Here is a 23,338-nt window from a genome sequence, read left to right on the forward strand (position 1 = left end):
CTCTGAGAATACAGGAAACCATGGACTATATAGAAAGTATCCAAGCATCTCAGAATTCCCATACTTATTATTTTGTGTAGCCTGCCTCCATCCTTGCCAGTCCTGTAGCAGATCAGCTAAGCAACTGATCTCATTTTTAAGAAGGATCCCAAGGCAGAAGAAGGAAAAGGAAGCCATGAGACTGATTGTACCTGGGCATCCTGGGCAACCTGAGAGGTAACATCATGCAGTCTCCCTGAATGCTAAAGGGATGGGGAAGGACAGGCCAGAGCTACAAGAGCTCTTCCCTACAGCAAATCCACCATGAGTTTCCTGGATCTGTACTGACAGGCCCCTGGACACTGGGGACAATGGCCAGCATATGGTGAAGGGTAGCATGTTTGAACACTTTCTTCCTCAGCATCCATAGAGGGAAGTACCCAGAACATACAATGCAACATCATTTAGCCTTAGGAAGGAGGAAAGTTCTGGTGAGCCTTCAGGGCTCCTGCTAAGTGAAGTGAGCCAGATGGAGAACAGATACAGGAGGACTCTGCTTATATGAGACTCCTGCAGCCATCAAACTTCAGAGGAGCAGAGTGGAGACTACTACAGAGGGGAATCTACTGCAGGGCAAAGCTTCTGCAAGGATGATGAGAGTCTGGGAAGACAGTATGGATGGAGAGTTGGGAATGCACTGAATGCTGCTGACTGCACCTCTGGTGTGTGGGTCACATGATGAGCATGCTATGTACACTCTGCCACAGTTTCAAGATGAAGGTAAGGTCTGAGTCAGGGAAGCTTGGGAGACATTGGGCAGTAGAAATGGTGGGTCATAGTCTACCTCTGGGGGAGGCAGGCCGCTGTGGGAACTGGGTCTTTAGCTGGAAAGAGTGAACAGAAGGTGGATGCCACACACACACACACACACACACACACACACACACACACTGCACGCATGCATGCACACACACACAATGCACACATGCATGTTTGATAAAGATCTGAATTTAAAGGGTTTAAAGAAATCTAGGTGAGTGGTGAAGAAGGCTTAAGCAAAACACATGAAATGTGAGCTGGTGTGGGAGTTAGAAACCTGGGATGTCACCTGGAAAGGCTGAGTAGCTCAAGGGAGAGCTGTGGGGAGGAGGGCGGCCTGCAGAATGCAGAGGGGCTGACTGCAGGCTCAAATGTCTGTCAAGATGCTGGCTATTACTTATGGCATGGCCAGGAGTCACCTGTGGTCACCTCTCTGCTCACTGGTTCCTATGCTCTAACCACAGGTAGTTAAGAATTTGCTGTATTCTAACACCTGCCCACCCAGGGCACATAGGTCATCAAGAGAAGACACGGCACCAAAGCAGTGAGAAAATAAAGAACTGGAGCATTAGAGAAGACTTTGAGTGTAGGGTTCCCTGCAAGAGGCCAACTCCTGGAAACAAGCAGAATACATTTCTAAGCAGTGAGAACATGCACTTCTACAGAAGAACTTTCAACTATATTAGAATGAAGGTGGAGTACTGAGCTTTCACAAGGGAAGGCAACATTTTCCTGCCATTCAACAGCCAGTCTGAGGAGTTCTGGATGGAAGGGCTCTTTTCACAAAGATCCAATACTCAGCGACTCACCTGCAGCTCACTGAAGGTCCACACTAGCCTCCTCCTAGCTTTGTTTTCAGTCTTGTTGACACTGTTTTGAGATAGGGTCTCACTATGACACTCACTGGCCTCCAACTCTGCCTGCCTCTCCCTCCTGACTTTTGGGACTAGAAGGTGTGTACCATCATACCTGGTTGACCTTTTGTTTTTAAAACACAGAAAACAGACTCAAGAAACAAGTCATGAATAACTTACTGCCCTCGTAAGTCGCTTAAAACAACAACAAACGTGTGTCTCATTACATTTAGCACTTCTACCTTCCAGACCCCAAAATGCCAAATGAAGGGACTGACTCAGACTAATCTTTCAATGAGTAGGTCTGAAGACTGTAATCAACCTCTTAGATTAAAATGCAAAATACTCTTTCACGCAGCAAATGACTGAAGCTTTTATACTACCCAGTGGTGAACAAGCACTACGGGACCGGCATCTCACACACACACTGGGAATTTTGTGGACAAAATCTGTAATGGGTTTTTTTTGCCATCTTCTGACACACTACTTCTCTTTGAATTCAGCTTAAGGAATGAACATGAACAATGACAACAACACTTTAGAAACAAGTTTATAGAAGAATTTGTTTGTGCTGCTCAAAAAGTTTAAGAACCCACAGAATGGAGTAATAGCTGACACTGAGAGCTGTGCCTTCCATTCCCACTAATGCTGGAACAAGGCAAGCACGGCCACATTCACCACCATCGTGGAACATATAATGACACTGAGGAAAGACAGGGTGGTGTAAGCATTGATCAAAGAAGGGGGGGGGGTTCCGTATGTGTATTAGAGAGTTAACTAGACACCCAGACATTCCAAACAACCTAAAAAGACACTGTACAGAGTAAGGAAAGCCAGAAGAGGAGTGTGATATGAAAGCACGAATCAAAAAGTAATAGCTTTTGTAGAAGCAACGATTGTCTCTAAGACATGGAAGAGTAGGCCCGGCTTACACCACCAACAGCAGCCAACCATCTGAGCCATCAACACACAAGAAGTGTGCCCAACCTCATGAGGGGAACCAGAAGTCATCCCTGAAGGAGACGAACACGGTCTCAGAAAGCAGGAGGGCACAGCATACATCTAAATAGGAGACTGTTAAGTACCCAACAAAGCCAACCCTCTCAAGGATACTTCCTCCCACCATGTGGTGCTAAGATGGAATCCAGGGTCTTACAAAGTACCTCACCACTGGGTTGTACCTGAAGCCCCATTAAACAGATATTTAAAATTTTAGTGGGACTCCAATTCAAATGCCAACAGTTCTTTCTACAATAAGATAAATCAATTCAAATTCTAGCCTATAATAATGTCAGTATTACTGATGCTGCAGTTGTTTTAGTCGAGAACACAGTCACATTTATAGTAAGGTGAGAAATCAAGATTTTTCCATTAATAAGAGATAAAACTGAGGGCTGGGTGGTGGTGGCACATGACTTTAATCCCAGTACTTGGGAGGCAGAGGGCTCTGAGAGTTCGAGGCCAGCCTGGTCTACAGAGTTGTTAGTTCTGGGATAGCCTAGATTACACAAAGAAACCCTGTCTCAAGAACAAAACAAAACAAAGAGAGAAAACTGAAAATCCTTGAAAATAAAACATTATAGTGTAAAATTTAAACAGAAAATATTAAGTGAATGCATTATTTAAAATAATGTATATTTGACTTCCCTTTAAGTTAAAAGTACTGTGTCCCAGTAACAATGAACATCCCCTCCCCAATCATGCACACGGCTTCTGACCTTCAATAGCGTTCTCCACTGAAAGGAACCAAGACTCTGAAAAACAGCTATGGTTAGGCTTGAGACAAGAAGGTATATAATGAGCCTGGGAGGCATCTCACCATAACAGAAATTGAGGCATCAAAAGTAAGTAAGGGAGATGTTCGGTGAGTACAGTGCCTGTCATGGAAGTATGAAGGACTGAGTTCAAATCACCAGGCCATGTAAAAATGTAATTCCAGTGGTGCTCTGGAGAGATGGGAGGCAGAGACAGAGAGCCCTTGGGTCAGCTAGCTCACTGTATCATCAAATAAAAGACCCTGCTTCCAACAAGGTGGAAGGTGAAGGCTGATAGCTGAAGTTGCCTATGACCTCCATACATGTGCCATGATGCACACCAATGCTCCACACATAAATGTACATATGCATACGAACCCACATCTCACATACACACATGTGCACAAACACACAAATAAAATAAGTGAAAACATGTCCCACGATACACAAGGTGGGCTGGAGAGACAGCTCAGAGGTTAAGGGCACTCGCTGCTCTTGCAGAGGATCTGAGTTTGATTCCTAGTACCCACATGGTGGCTCACAACCACCTGTAACTCTGGTTTCAGGAGATCTAATGCCTTCTTCTTATGTCCATAGTCACCAGTCACAGACATAGTACACATGTCTGTGCACCAATTCATGAAGCACATCATTCATACACGTAAGTGACAGTAAGCAAAAGGAAATTTTAAGGAGGCATATCAAGGGTTGAAATCATGCATTTTAACATTAAAAAAAGCTAAAAATCAAAGATTCCACTAAATTCAAAGATAATAAAATAGCCACACTGATACTTATCAAGAGGTCAGAGGGAAATTGCTAACCCAAAGACAGAATAAAGCTTACTCTAGTTTTCACACATCCAGTTGGTAGGAAAAAGAATGTCTGCTAGTGGGCTCCACTACTGACTCTGAAGGGTTAGCAATGCCCGAGCTAACAGCCTTGTACAGCTGATGGGGACTCGCACGCAGGACACCAGATGTTCCTCACAAATTATTCCTAGTGCTTTCTGCACCGCACAGGGGGATGCGACTGCACAACAGAGATCACTCTGCTGGCACCTTCGCTTGGGGGGTGCAGCCTGTCCTCCCTTCTGCTCGGCTGCCATAGACGATGTATCTCCCACAATGAGGATGCCATCACCCGGCTACACAGAGTCATTTGTGATGCACTCCAGCCAACAGAGGCTCCACTTAGAGCAACTACAGGGGTGAGCAGGGCACTGGGTGGAGCAGCTAGCTTGGCTGACTATTTAGTAGTCAAGGGTCATGATTTAGGGAACTCCCAGACTGCAAGCATTTGGCAAAAAGTTTCTGGTTAAAGAATAAAAAAACAAAATACCAACCTCTGCTGAAGGGTTTTCATTCTAGACTTCAATTTATTTAAAATATTGAGTATGGCAATTAGCACATCATAAAAAATAATGAGGCATACAGGAATAAGACATTCTGAGCAAGATGCCACAATTGCCAGTTTTGGTCTTTTCTGACATAGTCTGGAAAACACCAGTGTTTGCTCTGTTTAAAGAAATAACAAGCTTGATAGCACATGCAAGAGGGTAGCAAAATATTTTAAAATTATGACATTTCTTTTGGGTATGTGTGTACCTGTGTGTGCAATATATGCCCATGTGTACATGTGTTTGCAGTGAATGAATGTATGTACATATGCGCACAGTATGCATGTGTGTACATGTGCTCTACATGCCCTCTGCTTTATTCCCTCAACACAGGGAAAATCTTTGAACCTAGAACTTTCTGTTTTTCACCTCGGTAGGTGGCCAGCTGCCCTGGTGATTCTGTCATATCCTTGACTGCTCCCAACCCTGAGCCTGGAGGCTGATCTTACGGGAAGGCATAATTATACCCAGCATTTTACATGGAGATCTGAACTTGGGTCTTCATACTTGTATATCATGCACTCTTGCCAACCAAGCCATCACCACAGCCTACAAGGCAAATTAAAAAATTTTTAAAAAATCAACTAGAAATTCCAGAAATGAAAAAAATACATATGAAATTAAAAGGTCCATAGGAGGACTGCAGATAGAGACAAATCTGAAGAAGATCAATGAGACAGCAGAGAACAAATATTCAGAAACTTATCATAAAGAAACAGGATGATTCTGTGCCTACTAATGAGAACAATGGGAATTAAGGGTGCATTTTATTTTTAATTTTTTTAACAGTGATGACTGTGTTTTATGATATGATAAAAGACTCATAAGTCGGGTGGTGGTGGTGCATGCTTTTAATCCCAGCTCTTGGGAGGCAGAGGCAAGCAGATCTCTGTGAATTCGAGGCTAGCCTGGTTTACAAGAGCTAGTTCCAGGACAGGCTCCAAAGCTATAGTGAAGCCCTGTGTGTGTGTGTGTGGGGGGGGGGGGGATAAAGGACTCACATCCAAACACAAAAAGCATTTACATTTCAGTAAGATCAAGTTAAAGACGTCTAGGGTGGCTGGGCCTGGGGGCTGGGTGGTGTACGCCTTTAATCCCATCTCTTGAGAGGCTCAACAAGCAGATCTCTGTGAATCTGAGGTCAGCTTAGTCTACATAGTAAGCTCCACGCCAGGCAGGGCTATGTAGTGGGACCCTGTCTCAAAAGGACAACATTGCTGGGTCTCGGATTCTTGTATGCACAACACATGGTCTTTTACATATGGCTCTTCACTTGGTGTAATGCTTGTTGAGGCTCATCTGTGTTGAGTGCTTTGTTTCTTTTTAATGCTGAGTAATATTCCTTCACATGGCTAATACCGTGTTTTATTTTTCCATTCAGCAGTGAATAGTCATTTGAGTTGCTTTTTAGCTATCATGAATGTCTCTGTGAGCACCCATGCTCTACATGAACATATGTTCTCATTTCTTTTGTGTAGATAGAGTGGGTTATAGAATTTGTATGTTAAGTTTCTGTTTAGCTTTAGAAGAAATGGCCAGTGTTCTCCAGAAAGGACATACCACTTCATATTCCCACGGACTGAGCATTGGCATGTCCTCATTTTCACCACTGTTGAAGATTAACCACCATGCCCAACAGCGCTATTCTTCAGAATGATGAACGCAAGTCTCCAAGAGAAGCAAAAAACTGAGGGAATGCATAACCATTAGACATCCAGTTTCAGAACTCCTACACTGGGGAACATTAAGATAGCCACAATAACAAAACCAAAATGCTTAAATTGCCAGGCAACGGTGGTACGTGCCTTTAATCCCAGGAAGCAAAGGCAGGTCGATCCCTGTGAGTTCAAGGCCAAGCCTGGTCTACAGAGCAAGTTCCAAGACAGCCAAAGTTACACAGAGAAACCCTATCTTGAAAAACAAAACAAGAACAAAAAATGACTACGTCAAATTCACTAAAAGAACAGTTATTAAAGTATCAGTACTAAAAAGAAAAACACCAAAACATAAACAGTAAGAGATATAGAAAAAACAATGTTATGCAACCAGCTGATTAGCAGAAAGCCAAGACTGTGTTCCTACCTAATAATAATAACCTTGAATGACAATGGATTAAATCTACAATTATCAAGAGACATTAAAAAAAAAAAACAAGACCAACCTACATGGTATCTCCAAGAAACACACTTGCACAGGTGAAAGCAAACGGACGGAAAGTTCAAGGATCAGAAAACTAGATCTACACTGAAAGAACCCAAATCATCAGGAGCTGATACACTTACACCAGACAAAAGATAAGTGAGGTAAGAAAAGTTCTAAAGAGAGACTTAAAACATCATTATGTTATGGTGGGGGTAACTTCAATAAGAGCACATAATACTTAGACATACATGTGTGTTCTACAGCAGAATACACAAAGGCATACAGCGGCTTGATAGATCTGTAAGGACAGGTTATATTCATAATACAGTAACACTGGAGGACTTTTAACAACCCAATTTCATCCATGAATAAATGAACAAAATACAAAAAAGTCACCAACAAACTTTTCTTTTCTTTTGGATTTTCAAGACAGGGTTTCCTTGTGTAGTCTTGGCTGTCCTGAAACTCTCTCTGTAGAACAGGTTGACTTTGAACTCACAGAGATCCACCTCATTCTGCCTCCCAAGTGCTGAGATTAAAGGCATGCGCTGCCACCACTTGGCTAAAACTTTTTTTAAAACACTTAAAATGGGGGTTGGTGAGATGGCTTAGTGGCTAAGAACACTTGTTGGTCTTGCAGAAGACCCAGGTTTGGTTCCCAGGACCCACATGGTACGTTACAACCACGTGTAACATCTGTTTCAAAGGATTCAACACTCTCTTCTGGCCTTCCCAGATATGATATACCTAGATACATGCCTGGTGCCTGTGGAGGTAAGAAGAGGACACTGGATCCTGTAGTGGTCTGAATGAAAATGGCCCCCATAGGCTCATAGGAAATTGGGCTATTTGAAAGGATTAGGAGGTGTGGCCTTGTTGGAGGAAGGGTGTCACTGGGGGTGGGCTTTGAGGTCTCAAAAGCACAAGCCAGGCCCAGAATCTCATTCCTCTCTTCCTGCCTGTGGATCTAGATATAAAACTCTCGGCCCCTTCTCCAGCACCATGTCTGCCTGCATGCTACCATGCTTCCCGCCATGCTGACTATGGACTAACCTCTGAAACTGTAAACCAGCCCCAATTGAATGTTTTCCTTTATAAGAGCTGCTATAGTTGTCAGTGGTGATGGTGCATGCCTTTAATCCCAGCACTTGGGAGGCAGAGGCAGGTGGATCTCAGTGAGTCTGAGGCCAGCCTGGGCTCCAAGAGAGTTCCAGGGCAGCCAAGACTGTTACACAAAGACATTCTGCCTTGGGAAAAAAAGAGTCATGGTGTCTCTTCACAGCAACAGCCATAGACCAATGATTAAGACAGAGCCCCTGAAACTGTCATGTAAGAGCTGGGGCTTGAACCTGGGTCCTTTGGAAGAGCAGTCAGTGCTTTTTACTGACACTTCCTGAGACACCTCTCCAGTCTCTATATAGGAAAGTTTGAAGGTTACACTAATAAATACCTACTAAAACTGATAAAAGAAAAAATTGATATAAGAATCTAGTAATATTGCCAAACACAAAATCAACATTAAAAAACGAGTATAAGGCAGGCCAGGTACTACAAACTATAATCTCAGCTGTGCAGGAGGCTAAGGCAGGACACTAAAGATTCAGAGCCTGTTTAGACTGCAAGGTAAGTTTAAGGATAGCCTGGCCAAAGTAGTGAATTTATGTTGCAAAATAATAAAGGAAAAATAAGGCTGGGGATATAGCTCAGTGGCAGGGCAATTTCCTGCAATTCATAAAGTCCTTGGTTCAATCAATGGTACAGTAAAAGAAAAGTCAGTGTAAGCTGGGTGGGTGTGATGGCACATGCCTGTAGACCCAACTACTAGGGAGCCATCACTTGGGCTCACAAGTTCAAACCTGGGGAATACATTGAGACTACCTCAAAAACAGAAGCAAGCAATCAGACAAAAATTCTAGGGTCATTTCTACGTACTGACAACAAATTTGCAGAAAACTAAAGAAAACTCCATCCATAACAGATATAAACAATAAAGGACTTAGGCATAAACTATACCAGGAAAGTGACACAGTTAAAAAGCAGTGATAAAACAAATTGGAAGAGACACCCCAAGATGGGAGACCATGCTCCCATGTCCATGGATTGGCTGAATGAACATTATTATACAAAAGCCTATACTATCTAAGGTAGTCTGATCAATTCAATATAACTCCTATCAAAATACTAAACGACATTCTTCACAGAAATAGAAATAGAAAAATAAGCATAAAATCTACACAGAACCATAAAATATCCTTGTGGTGCTGGGACAATCAGAGGGTTCTGTAGTCTCGATGAGCACTCCACCACTGAACTGTGCTCTCACACCACACCAGCAACTGTGAGCAAAAAGAACAAAACGGGAAGAGGCAAAGAACCCCATTTCAAATATATACTCGAAAGCTGTACCACAGCACTGGTGTAAAACTGATACACAGACTGATAAGACTGAACTAAAAACCTATCAATCAGTCCACAGACACCGTCAACTGAAAAATATGCCATGGGAAAGGACAGTCTGCTAGCTAAATGATGCCAACAAAATGGACAGCCACATGTAGAAGCATGAGACTAGACTCCTGTCTCTTCTCATATATAAAAATTAACTTGAAATGGATCAAAGATCTAAGTCTAGGTTCTGAAACCAGGAAACTACTAGAGAAGTAGAGATGCTGTGTGGGCGTGGTTCTTGTTATTGATTCCCCAGTAGTACAAGCAATCAAAGACAAGGCAGACAAATGGAAACATAGCAAAGCAGGAAGCTTGAGGAGTACACAGACAACTTTTAGACAGAACAGGTGCACTAACAAGTCATCCAACGGGACAGAATCCAGACATACATGGAACTTAACTGATAATATCCCTCCCTAGCTCATTCAAGTGAGCAAATGATCCAAATCTAGGGAGTATGAATCAAACCACACACGGAGGTACCATTCCTCCCTGGCCGGTTGCTCAAGGAAAAAGTCCAACAATGCTGATAAAGATGTGAAAGATGGCTAGGAGTGTCAATTAGCACAGCCACTGTGGAGCTGCCCAGCAGAGCCCATTCCATGATACATCCAAAGGAGCCATGCACATGCCCATGCTCACTGCAGCACCGTTTCAGCAGCCAAGACAGGGATAATCTTTTTGTACACTGTGAAGATGTGTCTCTTGCCAAGGCACCTTCTGAATGGTTTAATGAAAAGATGAATGGCAGGAGGCGATAGGCAGAACTTCTGGGCAGAGACAGGAACTTTGGAAAGGAGTCAGAGAGACAGGGACTCACCAGTGAGAAGTGGTAAGAAGTGGAGGAAGCTGGATTTATGGTACGGAGGAGAGATAATGAGCCATGTGGCAGAATATAGATTAATGTAAACAGGTTAATTTAAATTATAAGAGCTAGTTGGGAACAAGCCTAAGTTAAGGCCAAGCTTTCATAATTAATAAAGCCTCGGGAGCGGGTGGGCCAAAGAAAGTCAAACTACAGGTATCAACTGAAAAAGAATGGGCATGGGCAACGTGGCACACACACCAAATGGAGTCTTTATTAGTGATCCATAAAAAATTAAATTCATTTGTGACAACACAAGGATATTGAGTAAAATACACCAGGGATAGAAACACAAAGGCTGCATGTTCTGTTCTACTGAGAACGACAAAGTGATGGCAAAAACAGCTGATCTCACAGAACCTGAGGGAAACTAGAGGATAGAGATGGATAATAGGTGCCACTAGTTAGATAAGAGCTAAGTTCCAGTAGTAGTTTTGTAGGATGACTAGTTTTCACAATTTATTATAGATTTAAAATACCTACAAAGAAGAAATAATACAGGCTTAAGGAGATGGAATGCTAATTGCCTTGGTTGAGTTGTTACACATTGTATAGGTACATCAAATTATCGTAAAACAAAGCAAAATACTCTTTATCCTTGAAAGGGGCTAAGGCTGACTTATCTCTTTAGAAACTGGCAAACAAAAAGATCAATCATCACTTTGAAAAAAATCCACATGGAATTGGAGAGATGGCTTAGTGGTTAAGGGCACTGCTGCTCTTCCAGAGGTCCCGAGTCAGACTCCCAGCAACTGCACAGGTACTCATAAACACCTGTAAGTACAGTCCCAGGGAATCTGGTGCCCTCTCCTGGCCTCCTCAGGTACCACATACAAGTGGTGCACACAAAACACCCATACAAAATAAGATGGGTTGACAAAAAAAGATCACATATGACTTCAAATCTAGAGACAGAAAGCAGAGCAACAGCTACCTGCAGACGGGGAGGAGTAGGAGCTGAGAGAAACTGAGTGTGGAATGACTGCACACCTGTACACTTTTATTAAAGAATTAAAACATCTACTTATAATAGACGATCTCAGGGTATGTCAACTGTGTCCCAATGAAACTCTAAAAAAAGAGGGGGAATCTAACCTGAAGTTAAAATAAAAATCCAAGAGTAGAGCTAAAGTTATTCTCAGAGAGCACATGGCTTTATACTGTTAAAAAACTAAAAATAAGAGAACTCAGTATTTGACTTAGTAAACAAAAGGATAAAAAATAGGCTAGTTAGAATAATGGTGGGGTGAGGGAGTACTGAACAGAAACAGAAGAAGAGAGATATGGAAGAGAGGAAAAGATCTACTCAGAACCCCACATAGCTGTTACAGAGTGACACTGCGTGGACCCACTACGAGAGGAAGACACAGATTATCACAAAGTGCTTCGTCCAGCCGAGCCTACTTCATGAGCACACGGCTTAGCCACATTTGACTATTTCTGAAACCCAGGCACAGTAGTCCCTGTTATGATGGCAGGAGAGCGGTACATGGAAACCCGAAGGCTGCCTTTGGGAAAGACCACTGAGTCTTGTGTCAGTACACCTGGGGTCTGATAAGAGGATGCTATAGAAAAAGAACTGGTGTAAGGAGAAAAGGTGGAGACAGAGGTGGAGAACAACAGGCAGAGACAGAGAGAGCAGTGGGCCAAGAGGTGCCTCGCACAGCACAGAGACTCCCTGAAAGGTGTAAAGCTTCTAAGATGAAATCACAGTCCAGCCTATGCTGTGTCCTTCCTGGGCTCTGACCTGCGTGTGAACCGTGTGAATGTGCCCCGATGACAGCGAGCACTAGGCACCAGCTGAGCCTTAAAGCAAGGCTCAGCACAGTTATCCTGAGCTTTTCTCAACCCAGATGCCACATCTCTCCGATTCTACTGAGGCAATGCACAGAGGAGTCACACATCAGTCACTCACTGTCTCACCACCCAGACACTGGGATCCAAAGAGCAAGGGACCTTTGCTTGGTACCATGCCCCTCAGATCAGGCCCTGTGTCCAGAGGTGGTCCAACTACCTGCTAGCAAATGGAGGGAAAGCCTTTACCTTCCCCTCCCCCAGGCACATCCGCACGGAGCTCTGGGAATACAGCTCTAAAGGTCAACTTCCTGCTCTCCACATACTCAGTCAAGATTAATTATAAAAAGATGAATCACGCCGGGCGGTGGTGGCGCACGCCTTTAATCCCAGCACTCGGGAGGCAGAGGCAGGCGGATCTCTATGAGTTCGAGGCCAGCCTGGTCTACAAGAGCTAGTTCCAGGACAGGAACCAAAAGCTACGCAGAAACCCTGTCTCGAAAAATCAAAAAAAAAAAAAGATGAATCATTATAAATTTCAGGTATGACAGACGTCTAATAGCTACTTCACACAGTGGTCTTAGATCTCAGAACATGTAAAGAGTATCAGAGGATCACATCTTACTATAGGTTCCTTGACCATTTTCCTTGACAAGGTCGTAAGCACCCCAACACCGAGCCATCCTGGAGGAAAACGTAAGAGTTTAATGTTCCTCTGGTAGAAAGAAGGGGCTGTGCCACTGAGAGCAGTTCCAAGCGAAAGGCCCTACTCCCTGGCCGGTCTCAGGCAAAGGACCCAGGTGTCCACAAAAGTTTGCAAAACACTGAGCTGGTTGTCTGCCTTGACTTTTGTGATTCCCTTCTGAAGGCTGGAGTTCTAAGACAAGCCGGAGAATTATGTGAGAGAAAAATGGCTGGCTTACTTATAGCTAGAATTTGAAGAAGTTCTCCTTATTGTCTTAGTGTAGTGTACTTCTAACACATGTAGCTATTAGAGTTTTATCCCAAAAGCTCTGGAATTAAAAATATTAGTTCAGGAAAGTTAAGTGACCTTTAAACCAAGGAAAAACTGAACCAGGAAAAACAAACAACAAACAAACAAACACAAACCTGGTCCCTAAGGAGCCAGCAAGGCTCTGAAACAGCATTCCTTCCCAGTAACCAGCTTTCTACTCTGAGAAGACAAACGGGATTACCTTTTAAAGATGGGAGTTTTTGCAGTTCTCTGTTATTGCTGGCGTTAAAGCGTGAAGAATTCTGCCGTTTGTCTTTCTTCACAGGGACAACAACAGGCTGAGGGACTGGGGCTTTTATTTTTGCGGATGTCGAAGACTGGACGGCCACCAGGCTGTTTTTCCTGCTGGCTATCTGCTTTTAAAACAAAAGAAATCAAAACGTAAAATGGATTGTTTAAGATGACCGCTAAATCAGCACAAGTGAAATAAAGGAAACACACGTGGGTGTGGGGCAGTGTCCTGCACACCCCTTAACTGGAGCTGCTGGGGGTTGAGGCGATCCTGGACTGCAAGAGCCACAGGCTACTATGTCCCCTGTAGACCTCTGATTTCTTTGGTAGTTGCCTGTTTGGGAACAGTCCTACTCAATAGCTCAGGCTGGTGTTGAACGTACTGTATAACAAGGCTGATCTCCAACTAGTGGTGATCCTTCTGCTTCAGCCTCTTGAGTGCTGAAATTACAAGTGTAGGCCACCTGCCTGGTTGGCTTCTAAAATATTACCACAATGTGGTAAGCTAGGTAATGACTGCCACAAAAATGGTCACATCCTATAACCTGGGATGCATGACTATGTCACCTTGCTTGGCAAATGAACTAAGGTCACCAGAGAGGGACAGGATACAAGAATATCAAGATGGCCAAAGTCAGCAGAAAGATCCTCATGAGGGAGGTAAGATGGTGGAACGGGAAGGCGAGGAGATAGTGGAAGCTGAAGTCCAAGAGTCAGAGAGACACAAAGCTCACTGTGGCTTGAAGACAGAGGAGGGGCAGACACATCACCCTGCCACACCTCTCTTGGGTCCTGTGCTCAATCTCTGCCCTCTAGAACTGTAAGATGTGAGAGCATCTGCTCCTACAATCACTGAACAAAAGCAACAGAGAAAACAGAGCTAAACACCTCCTGTGACAGCAGGTTCTCCAAGTTCACTATTCTGTCTGCTGCATACAGGTGTCTTTCCTTAGCCTAGAACTATTCATCTTTGCTCCTTGGGCCCCCAGCTAACAGGCACATCTCTGAACGGTATGACGATCCTCAGGGCTAGCCAACCTCCTTGAGGCCAGTTTCAACATGTCCAGTGGGATATTCCTGAAGAATGGAGACTCTGAGAGAATACACAGCAGAGCCACTAGAGACCCTTGATATCCACACAGGTTCAGTGGACGTCTCCCCATAGGAATCCTGGGGAGCTATGTGGACTCTTGGCCCCCAGTCAGAGGAATCTCTGTGTATGATCAGCTGATGTGACACACTGTGGTTTCCTGCTACCATGTGGTAATGGTGGAAATGACAGCCATCATCTCCAACAGTGAAGGGAAGATGCACACAGCATGCCCGCTGCACCCTTTCTTCCCAAACAGTGGCAATCGTGTCTGTACAGATGCACTTTCAAATGGCCACTAGTGGGGTTGAAGACATGGCTCACTGGGTCTGCTGACTAAGCATGAGGATGCCAGTTCAGACTTCCCAGAACCTCTGGAAAAGCTGTGTGTGCTATCTGTAACTCCAGTGCTGGTGGGGAGCAGGGGTGGAAATGGGTAGACTGGATCCCTAGGGCTCACTGGCGGGCTGACTATGTGAAAGAGTGAGCTGTAGGTTCAGTGAGAGACCCTGTCTTAAAACATAAGGTGAAGGGCTGGAGAGATGGCTCAGAGGTTAAGAGCATTGCCTGCTCTTCCAAAGGTCCTGAGTTCAATTCCCAGCAACCACATGGTGGCTCACAACCATCTGTAATGAGGTCTGGTGCCCTCTTCTGGCCTGCAGGCATATACACAGACAGAATATTGTATACATAATAAATAAATAAAATATTTAAAAAAACAAAAACAAAAAAAACATAAGGTGAAAAGTGATCATAAAGTCAACCTCTGGTCTCCACATATACACACACACACACGCACAGATAAGGACATCCATACACACATGTGTGTATCTTCCCTCCCCATACATATACATGCTGAAAAGTCAACAAGCTTCAACCTGGAGATACAAAATTCCTTAGCCCCTTCCCATGACCACACAGGGCCATGGAGACCAGCCACACCAACACAAGCCCCAACTTATCTGCTGTCCTTGAATGAACGTTTGCTAAGCATAATATGGGCCTGCTTTGTTTTTAATAAGCTGCCTACAAACAGAAAAGGTGCTCCAAAATGAGACTGCCCAGAGCAGCAGCAGCGGTTCTGACCCAAGAGTGGGGGCCAGGTATCTTCTCACAGGCTGGGATCAGAATGTACTTTCTTGGACTCTGATCTTGACGTCTGTTATAATCTGATCTTGATCCGTGGGGTGATGGTATAGAAGTGATATGGACCTTTAAAAGGTGGGGCCTAACAGGAAGTCCTCTGTCACTGGGGGCTCTTTCTGCTGCTGGATTGAAACGAGGCAAGTTTTACACTCCACCCATTGCCACTTGTTCTGTCCCCTGTAACATCCCATGTTTATGTGTACACACACACACACGCACACACATAAATGAATACAGTATCAAAATTAAAAACAAAGTGCCATCTACAACTCGCCTCTTCCATGGAGCCCTCCTCCCAACTTAAAACTTATCAGCTTGCCTTACCTGGAATGCTCCTTCAAAAGCTGCAAAGGTGGCTTCGTAGTTAAAAGAACTTGCTACGCTTACATAGGACATGGGTTTGGTTTCCAGAATATACATAAGGCAGCTCACATAGTCTGGAATTTCAGCAGCAGGGGATCCAATGCCTTTGGCCTTCAAGAGCACCTACACTCACAGTCACACACACACACTGTAAAATAATAACATAATTTAAAAGCTCTAGAATTTACTCCACAGCCTCAAGGACATGCCCACAGGGTGTTCCTTGCTGTACACATCACTAAGCTCCCAAACACACACTACAGATTGTTATAGCTCCCATCTCCCTTCACTGTCTCCAAGTCCACTGCAGGACCATATATACAAGGACCTTGACAGATGCGACGGTAAAAAACCAAACACCACAGCTCCAAGGCTACTTCATACAGCAGGGAAACAAGCTGTGCATCTTACATAACCAAGTAAAGACTAGGGGTGATCTGTTTAACCCGCAAAACAGAATCAAATCAAATCCAGAGGCCACCCTTGCTGGGAAACAAGCTAAGGTAAGGTTTCCAATGTTTGAAGAAATAAGGATGTTACAACTTCTGCAGACACCAAGCCATCAGCTCCCAACCCTTGGACCCTGCTGACTTTGCCTCCCTCTGGGCCTTTCCAGAGCTATCACCCATGGGGAGGCAGAACTTCCAGAGAGAAAATCTGGCTGCTGCTCCATGTTTATCCATTGTGGCAGTTTCTTCTAGTTTCATGGTGGTTACATGTCTCCTTCCAGGCCTGGCTCCACCACCATGTCCCCTCCTGCAGCTACTCCAGGCTTTTCCCTTTGCCATGCTCTTTCCTCCCCATGGACCTGCACAGACTCCATGCCGTGTCATGTCATGCTCTGAGCAAATTGAGACTTTACACTCTGTCAACTGTAAGGGAACACATCTTTCTCCCTGGAGGACAGGGCCTGTCCGCTCACGGTCAGTTTTGTAGGGCTCTCAGGAGTCACTGATGGAGGAGAGTCATCTGTCTATGTGTTACTTTCATTGGTTAATAAAGAAACTGCCTTGGCCTTTAATGGGACAGAAAATTAGGTAGGCGGAGTAGACAGAACAGAATGCTGGGAGAAAGAAGCCAAGTCGGGCAGTCGCCATGATTCTCCCATTCCAGACAGATGCAGGTCAAGATCTTTCCTGGTAAGCCAGCTCGTGGTGCTATACAAAATATTAGAAATGGGTTAGATCAATATGTAAGAGCCAGCCAATAAGAGGTTAAAACTAATGGGCCAAGCAGTGTTTAAAAGAATACAGTTTCCATGTAATTATTTTGAGTAAAGCTAGCCTTGGGGGCGGCCGGGCGCCAGGAACGCAGCCTGCCACTCCTAATACAACAAGTCACCAGCCAGGAAGGGCTTTTCTTAAGTAAGGAGCTCACCTCCACTCCCCACCCTCTGCCATGGCCTTGGCATGGTATTGGGTCATTCACACAGAGGGAGGCAGGTACACAGAAGGTGCCATCCAGGGCAGTGAGTGGAACAACTGCCCAGGTGAGAACTGACCTTCTGTAAGAGAACTACAAATGAGGCGAAGGGGTGTGGTGTGGCAGTGACGGGCAGGTCTCCCTTTCTAATGGGCACTTTGGCTCTGTGGGCTCTGACCTTGGGAAGGCTTTGCCTTGAAGTATAAACAAGATATTCAGAGATCGGCTTGGGCAGGGAGCAGCAGCTAAATGTAGACAACTAAGTATCAGACACTCTGCAAAATCACTAGGGTTGGAGGACAAGGCAAGTGTGTGGGATGGGACTGGAGAAGAGACTCTGGGAGCTGTCTCCTTTCTGACTGAGGTAGACAGGGGAACTGAGTGGCAAGCAGCCAGTAAGACAAAGCAGTAAGTTCAAAGTGACTGCACTGTCTGAGGTCCCATGTGGGGATGCAGTACATTTGGATGAACAGGCCACAGTTACGTATCCCTGCTTCTTCTAGAATGCATTCTATTTTCTTAAGAATAAGACTCAGCAGCTAGATTCATTTTCTTGTAGTCTTGGCCATTGGCTATCCATCCTACCCTGCCCATGAGAGAAAATCTCACTCACCTTTCTCACTGTGTCCTGGTACTCAGGACAGTGCTGTTGGACATCCACTAGACACTTGGGAAGGCCACTGGAACTGGTCATGTGATATCAGAAGTGAACAATTATCTAAGTGAGTTGCTCAAGACTTGGGAATGATCACCTGGCCGAAGAAGACACCAAGGGTGTCAGCAATAGTGGTAGAGGGGAGTGTGGCCTCATAGGAGGTGTCTAGCAGCAGCAGCCACGCTGGGGGTGCTGGTCTCCTTGAGGAGCATGGGAGAAGTTAGCAAGAGCTAAGATGAAGTAGGAGCCATGAGTAACATCATGGTGATATCTGGCTGGAGAGAAAGGAGAAAGGGCACAGGAGGCAGGAGCAGCTGTTTCCAGTGCGGAACGTCTGATTATGCCTGGTGCTGGCAGGACAGGGCCCACAGGAAGTGAGCCACAGCTGAAAGAATAGCTGGGCTGGGCTTAGGCCTGCAGAAGGGGAGGGAGGATGAACTGAGGCACGGATGCCAATCAGAATACATGAGTCTATGTGGGTAAATAGTATTAGGTCTACCAGGAGTCACTTGTAAAGGGAGATGAAACAAGAATCAAAGTCTAAGGAGACGGGTTAGGTCAAAAGGGTCACCACAGAAAGGGCAAAAGCTTAGTACCTGGACAAATGAAGTGGCTCTAGACAAATACTCCTCCTTAGAGACCAACCCATCTCGCTCACAGTCAGTCTTGGAACAAGCGCTGCCGAACAGAAGTGGCTGTGAAGACCCCACCCGCTCTTCTCCCTATGTGCAGGTGAACTCGATGTTCCGCAGCACTGGTGCAGCCAGGCTTATCACACCTGGCCACTGAGCCCACTTCTGGGTGATGACAGCACTGCCTTGATCCTCCTTCCCTGTACTCTCCACTGAGCAATTCTGCCTTCTAGAACCTTTCGAAGCTCTCCCTCCCTTCAGCTTTATGATGAACTGTAAAACCTGCTGCCACTTATCACGTGACACAGTTTGAGAAGTGCTTTTTGTCTCCCCCAAAGGGCCAGTCTGAAACTGGTCAAGATTTCAGTCTACCCACCAGCCCATCAGAGACAAAATGGAAAGAGGATCCACTTAACAAGTGATAGGACTGCAATTTGCAAAGCAGGGTGGAGTGGGGTAGGAGGCACAGAGGGTGGCTACTGCAGCACGGGGCGCAGGCAGGTAGCTCTACTGTGGGGACTGTGCTGTCCACTGTAGGACATTTACCCAATGGAAGACAAAAGTCCTGTTTTAGGTTGAGACAAGAATGTCGCCAGCATTACTGAATGTCCCCTGGGTGGGGTAGCAGGGCAAAATCACCCTAGGTTGAGAATCACATCTTTCAAAAATATGTGACTAATTTAATTTTATTAATAGCTAAATTGTAAGGGGAAGAGAAAAGGAACCCACATGAGCAGGAGAAAGTCGGGTGTAGTAACAACCAAGTATAGCCAGGAGCTTATCTCACCTGCACTAAAGCTAAGCACAACAGCAACCTGGGCATGTGTTCACTGCTCTTTTTCAAGGGGTATTGACGGTAGTTTGGTTCTGCTTAGGCATCTCCGAGTACAGGAAACATGCAAAAACTGGCAAATAGGGTCATAACAAATAAAGTTTCTACAAAGCAAAGAAAACAGAGTGAAGAGACAGCCCACAAAAAGAGAAGAAATGTCTGCCAGCTAGTCATCTAATAGAAGGTTAATATCCAAAGTGCACATCAAATAAAAACAAAACATAACAAAAGCAGGCAATGCAATTAAGAATGGGCACATGATCTGAAAAGATTCATCTCAAAAGAAACAGAAATGGCCAAAAAGTATGTGAAGTTACTTTGCATCATTAACAAGCTACAGTCTCACCTCAGAATTGTGAACACACACATTCACACACATGCACACACACACACCTCAAAGCTAATGAGGATGTGGAGGAAAAGGAGCCTGCACACTGCTGGTGGGAATGTGAGCTAGCACTATTATGTAGAACAGAACTGTGGTTCCTCACTAACCTAAAAATAGCTCTACCATATGATTCAGCTATCTCACTTCTGGTTCTATATCCTCAGGGAATCAAGTTACCTGCACACTCGGGTTCCTGCAGTGCCATCAATGACATCACGATGTAGGATCTGCCTAGGTGCTCATAAACAGACGACAGATGCACAGTGGAATACTACTCACTCATAAGTAAGAATAAACCCTACCATTTACAGCGACAAGGAGGGAACTGGAGGTGCACTGTCTTTGTCATATGCGGAAGTTAAAAATGCTCTTGGCCTGAATATAGAAGAGGGATTAGCGGAAGTGAAGGAAGGGAAGAAGTCAAATATGATCACCACACACCATCACTGTATGCAAATATTGTGATTAGGGGGCTGACCCCCATTAATATGCTCTAGTTGTGCATGTTAGTACAAAAAAGCCCTTATTGCAAAACACACATTTGGCTCCATTCACCTCAGGACAACCTGAGAAGAGGAAGGAGAGTGCTGAAGAGCAGGTGGGCAGCACTCAGTGAAGTCACAGCCAAGTGGGAGGACTCTGGGAGACAAACTTTCCCCCTCATTCCCGTGTATAGGAAAATAATTCATAACAATTTTAAAAATCCCAGATTTAGTCTCACTACTTCTAGATGAGACTAGACTATAAAGCTCCTCTTTTCTCTCTCTGTATTCTGATTCCAGACTTCCCTTTATGAACCCTAGTCCTGCCGAAAACCCCTCACTTCAGGCATGCTGGTACTCTGATTCTCGCGTGTCCCCTGAACTGGTGCTGTATCAGCACCTGTCCCCTGTATGTGACATGCCTTGTCTTCTCACCCCACTTTCACCCCAACCCAAGCTTCTCAGACACTTGACCTTGGGTACTGGTTCAGGATTGAAGTTTTCTCTGCCTCCTCACTGAGGCTGCCATGTCACTATACCCTTGTACTCTGAGGCATTTCCCCTCACGGACCACATCTGAAACCACTGTCTATAGGGATGTTCAGCTCTGTGCATCAGAACAGTGTCTCATTTTGCTTCCATCTGGCATCACTCTACTTGTTGATTCTCCTCTACTGTGTCCACCCTCCATATAACTGCTTGTATACACAAAGTGCACATGCCTGCAGGCACTCAAACACACTCACTCTATGTTCCAGCAATGCCAAGTGGCTTGTTTTCCCAGACTATATTTCCCAAGCTATTTTTACATGTCTGTTAACATCTTTTAAAATATAATTTTTTGCCTGGGATTGCCAGGCAAAAAATCGGGATCTTAAGGGTGGGGTGGGAGGGGGGTAAGGGGAGATGGGGAGAGAAAAGTGAGAAGGGTAGGATGGGGAGAACTTGGGGCAACGGGATGATTGGGATAAAGGAAGGTTGGATAGGGGAGCAGGGAAGCACATATCTTAATTAAGGGAGCCATCTTAGGGTTGGGAAGAGACTTGGACCTAGAGGGGCTTCCAGGTGCCCAAGGCGAGGTCCCCAGTTAGTTCCTGGGGCAGCTGAAGATAGGGAACCTGAAATGATCCTATCCTAGAGCAATACTGATGAATATCTTGCATATCACCATAGAACCTTCATCTGGCGATGGATGGAGATAGAGACAGAGACCCACACTGGAGCACTGGACTGAGCTCCCAAAGTCCCAATGAGGAACAGAAGGAGGAAGAAGATGAGCAAGGAAGTCAGGACCAAGAGGGGTGCACCCACCGACGGAGACAGTGGGGCTGATCTATTGGGAGCTCACCAAGGCCAGCTGGACTGTGACTGAAAAAGCAGGGGATAAAACCAGACTCTCTGAATATGGCGGACAATGAGGGCTGCTGAGAAGCCAAGGACAATGGCACTGGGTTTTGATCCTACTACATGTTCTGGCTTTGTGGGAGCCCAGCCAGTTTGGATGTTCACCTTCCTAGACCAGGATGTGGGGGGAGGGGGAGGACTTTGGACTTTCCACAGGGCAGGGAACCCTGACTGCTCTTCAGACTTGAGAGGGAGGGGGAAAGGAGTGGGGGGAGGGGGAGAAGAGTGGGGGAAACGGGGAGAGAAGTGGGGGGAGGGGGGGAGGAGTGGGAGGCTGGGAGGAGGCGGAAATTTTTTTTTCTCAATATAAAAATAAAATAAAATATAATTTTTGTTAAAATAGTGTAATCTGACTGACATACTGGTAGGTTAGACAGAACTAACAGTCAAGACTACCCTGTGGACAAAAAAATATAGGCAGACAATGGACAGAGCTAGGGCAGCTAGACAGACACATGGGAAAGAGGAAAGATGAGTCTCCAGCCCATAGCATATATAAAATCTAATTCAAATTAAATCGAAGACCCAAAATACAAGCGGTAACAGAATAAACTTGCACAGACACACAGAGATATGCCCTCAAGGTCCTGGATTTGACAGCAAGTTGCTAACTACAATGAAACAAAACAAAACATAAAGATAAATTGGATTTCATTAAAAATATATCTTGATAACGCTAAAGGCACTATCAAAAAAGTAAAAGGCAACTAATAAAGACAAAAGATTTGTGAGTTGCATATATGATAACAGTCTAGTAGCCAGAACACAAAAACTTCCCAATAACTCAACAAGAGGAAAACAACAGACTTAAAAAAGCAAAGGAGAGGCTACAGCCACCACCCGCCTGGGAGCGCTAGAGGCCCAAGCCACCAACCAGCCTAGGTGTGCCCACCGGAGGCTCTGCTCTGCCTGCACCTGAAGGAGCTTTTAAGGGAGACACAGCCCCCAACTACACCGATTGGAGGAAGAGAGGGGTAGACAACAAGGTAAGAACATGGTCAACAACATAAAGAGCAACACAGCACCACCAGAAACTACTGGCTTTACAACAGCAACACCTGAACACCCCAACAGAGATGACAAAAAAAAATGACCTTAAAAATAACTTTATGAAAATGATTGAGGACCTTAAAGAAGAACTGAAAAATTCCCTTAAGGAAGAGGAAAAGACAAACAAGAAGTTGGAAGAAATCAACAAATCCCTTAAAGAAAACAAAACAAAACAAAAAAGCAAACAGGTGAAAGAAATCATTCAAGACTTGAAAACTAAAATAGAGATAATAAAGAAAACACAAACTGAGGAAATTCTCGAAGTGGAAAATTTGGGTAAATAATCAGGAACCACAAATGCAAGCATAAACAGCAAAATACAAGAGATGGAACAGACTCTCAGGTGTTAAGATGCGACAGAGAAAATAGATTCACTGGTCAAAGAAAATGTTAAATCTAACAAAAGATTAACACAAAACATCCAGGAAATCTGGGACACCATGAAAAGACCAAACCTAAGAATAATAGGGGTAGTAGAAGAAGAAATCCAGCTCAAAGGCACTGAAAATATATTCAACAAAATCAGAGAAGAAACCTTTTCCAACCTAAAGGACACATCTATGAAAATACAAGA

The 23,338-nt window shown here is 44.7% G+C and overlaps 1 protein-coding gene across 6 annotated transcripts in view; it reads right to left on the reverse strand.

The window, feature by feature from the left end:
* Nucleotides 1-23,338, reverse strand: part of Ppp2r5c (protein phosphatase 2 regulatory subunit B'gamma) — a 134,342-nt gene that overhangs the window by 95,941 nt on the left and 15,063 nt on the right. For 4 of the 6 annotated variants that reach the window (XM_041633319.1, XM_041633322.1, XM_041633321.1 and 1 more), the window contains exon 3: nucleotides 13,251-13,425. The exons of 1 other annotated variant lie outside the window; for it this stretch is intronic. In XM_041633319.1, coding sequence (XP_041489253.1) covers nucleotides 13,251-13,425 — 175 coding nt within the window. The remainder of the gene's footprint in view (nucleotides 1-13,250; nucleotides 13,426-23,338) is intronic. One more of the 6 variants, XM_041633320.1, reaches the window with a different exon arrangement.

Source organism: Microtus oregoni, unplaced genomic scaffold (genome assembly GCF_018167655.1).
Source record: "Microtus oregoni isolate MIOR12 unplaced genomic scaffold, Mior012 000043F_ref0000047, whole genome shotgun sequence".
Lineage (NCBI taxonomy): Eukaryota > Metazoa > Chordata > Mammalia > Rodentia > Cricetidae > Microtus > Microtus oregoni.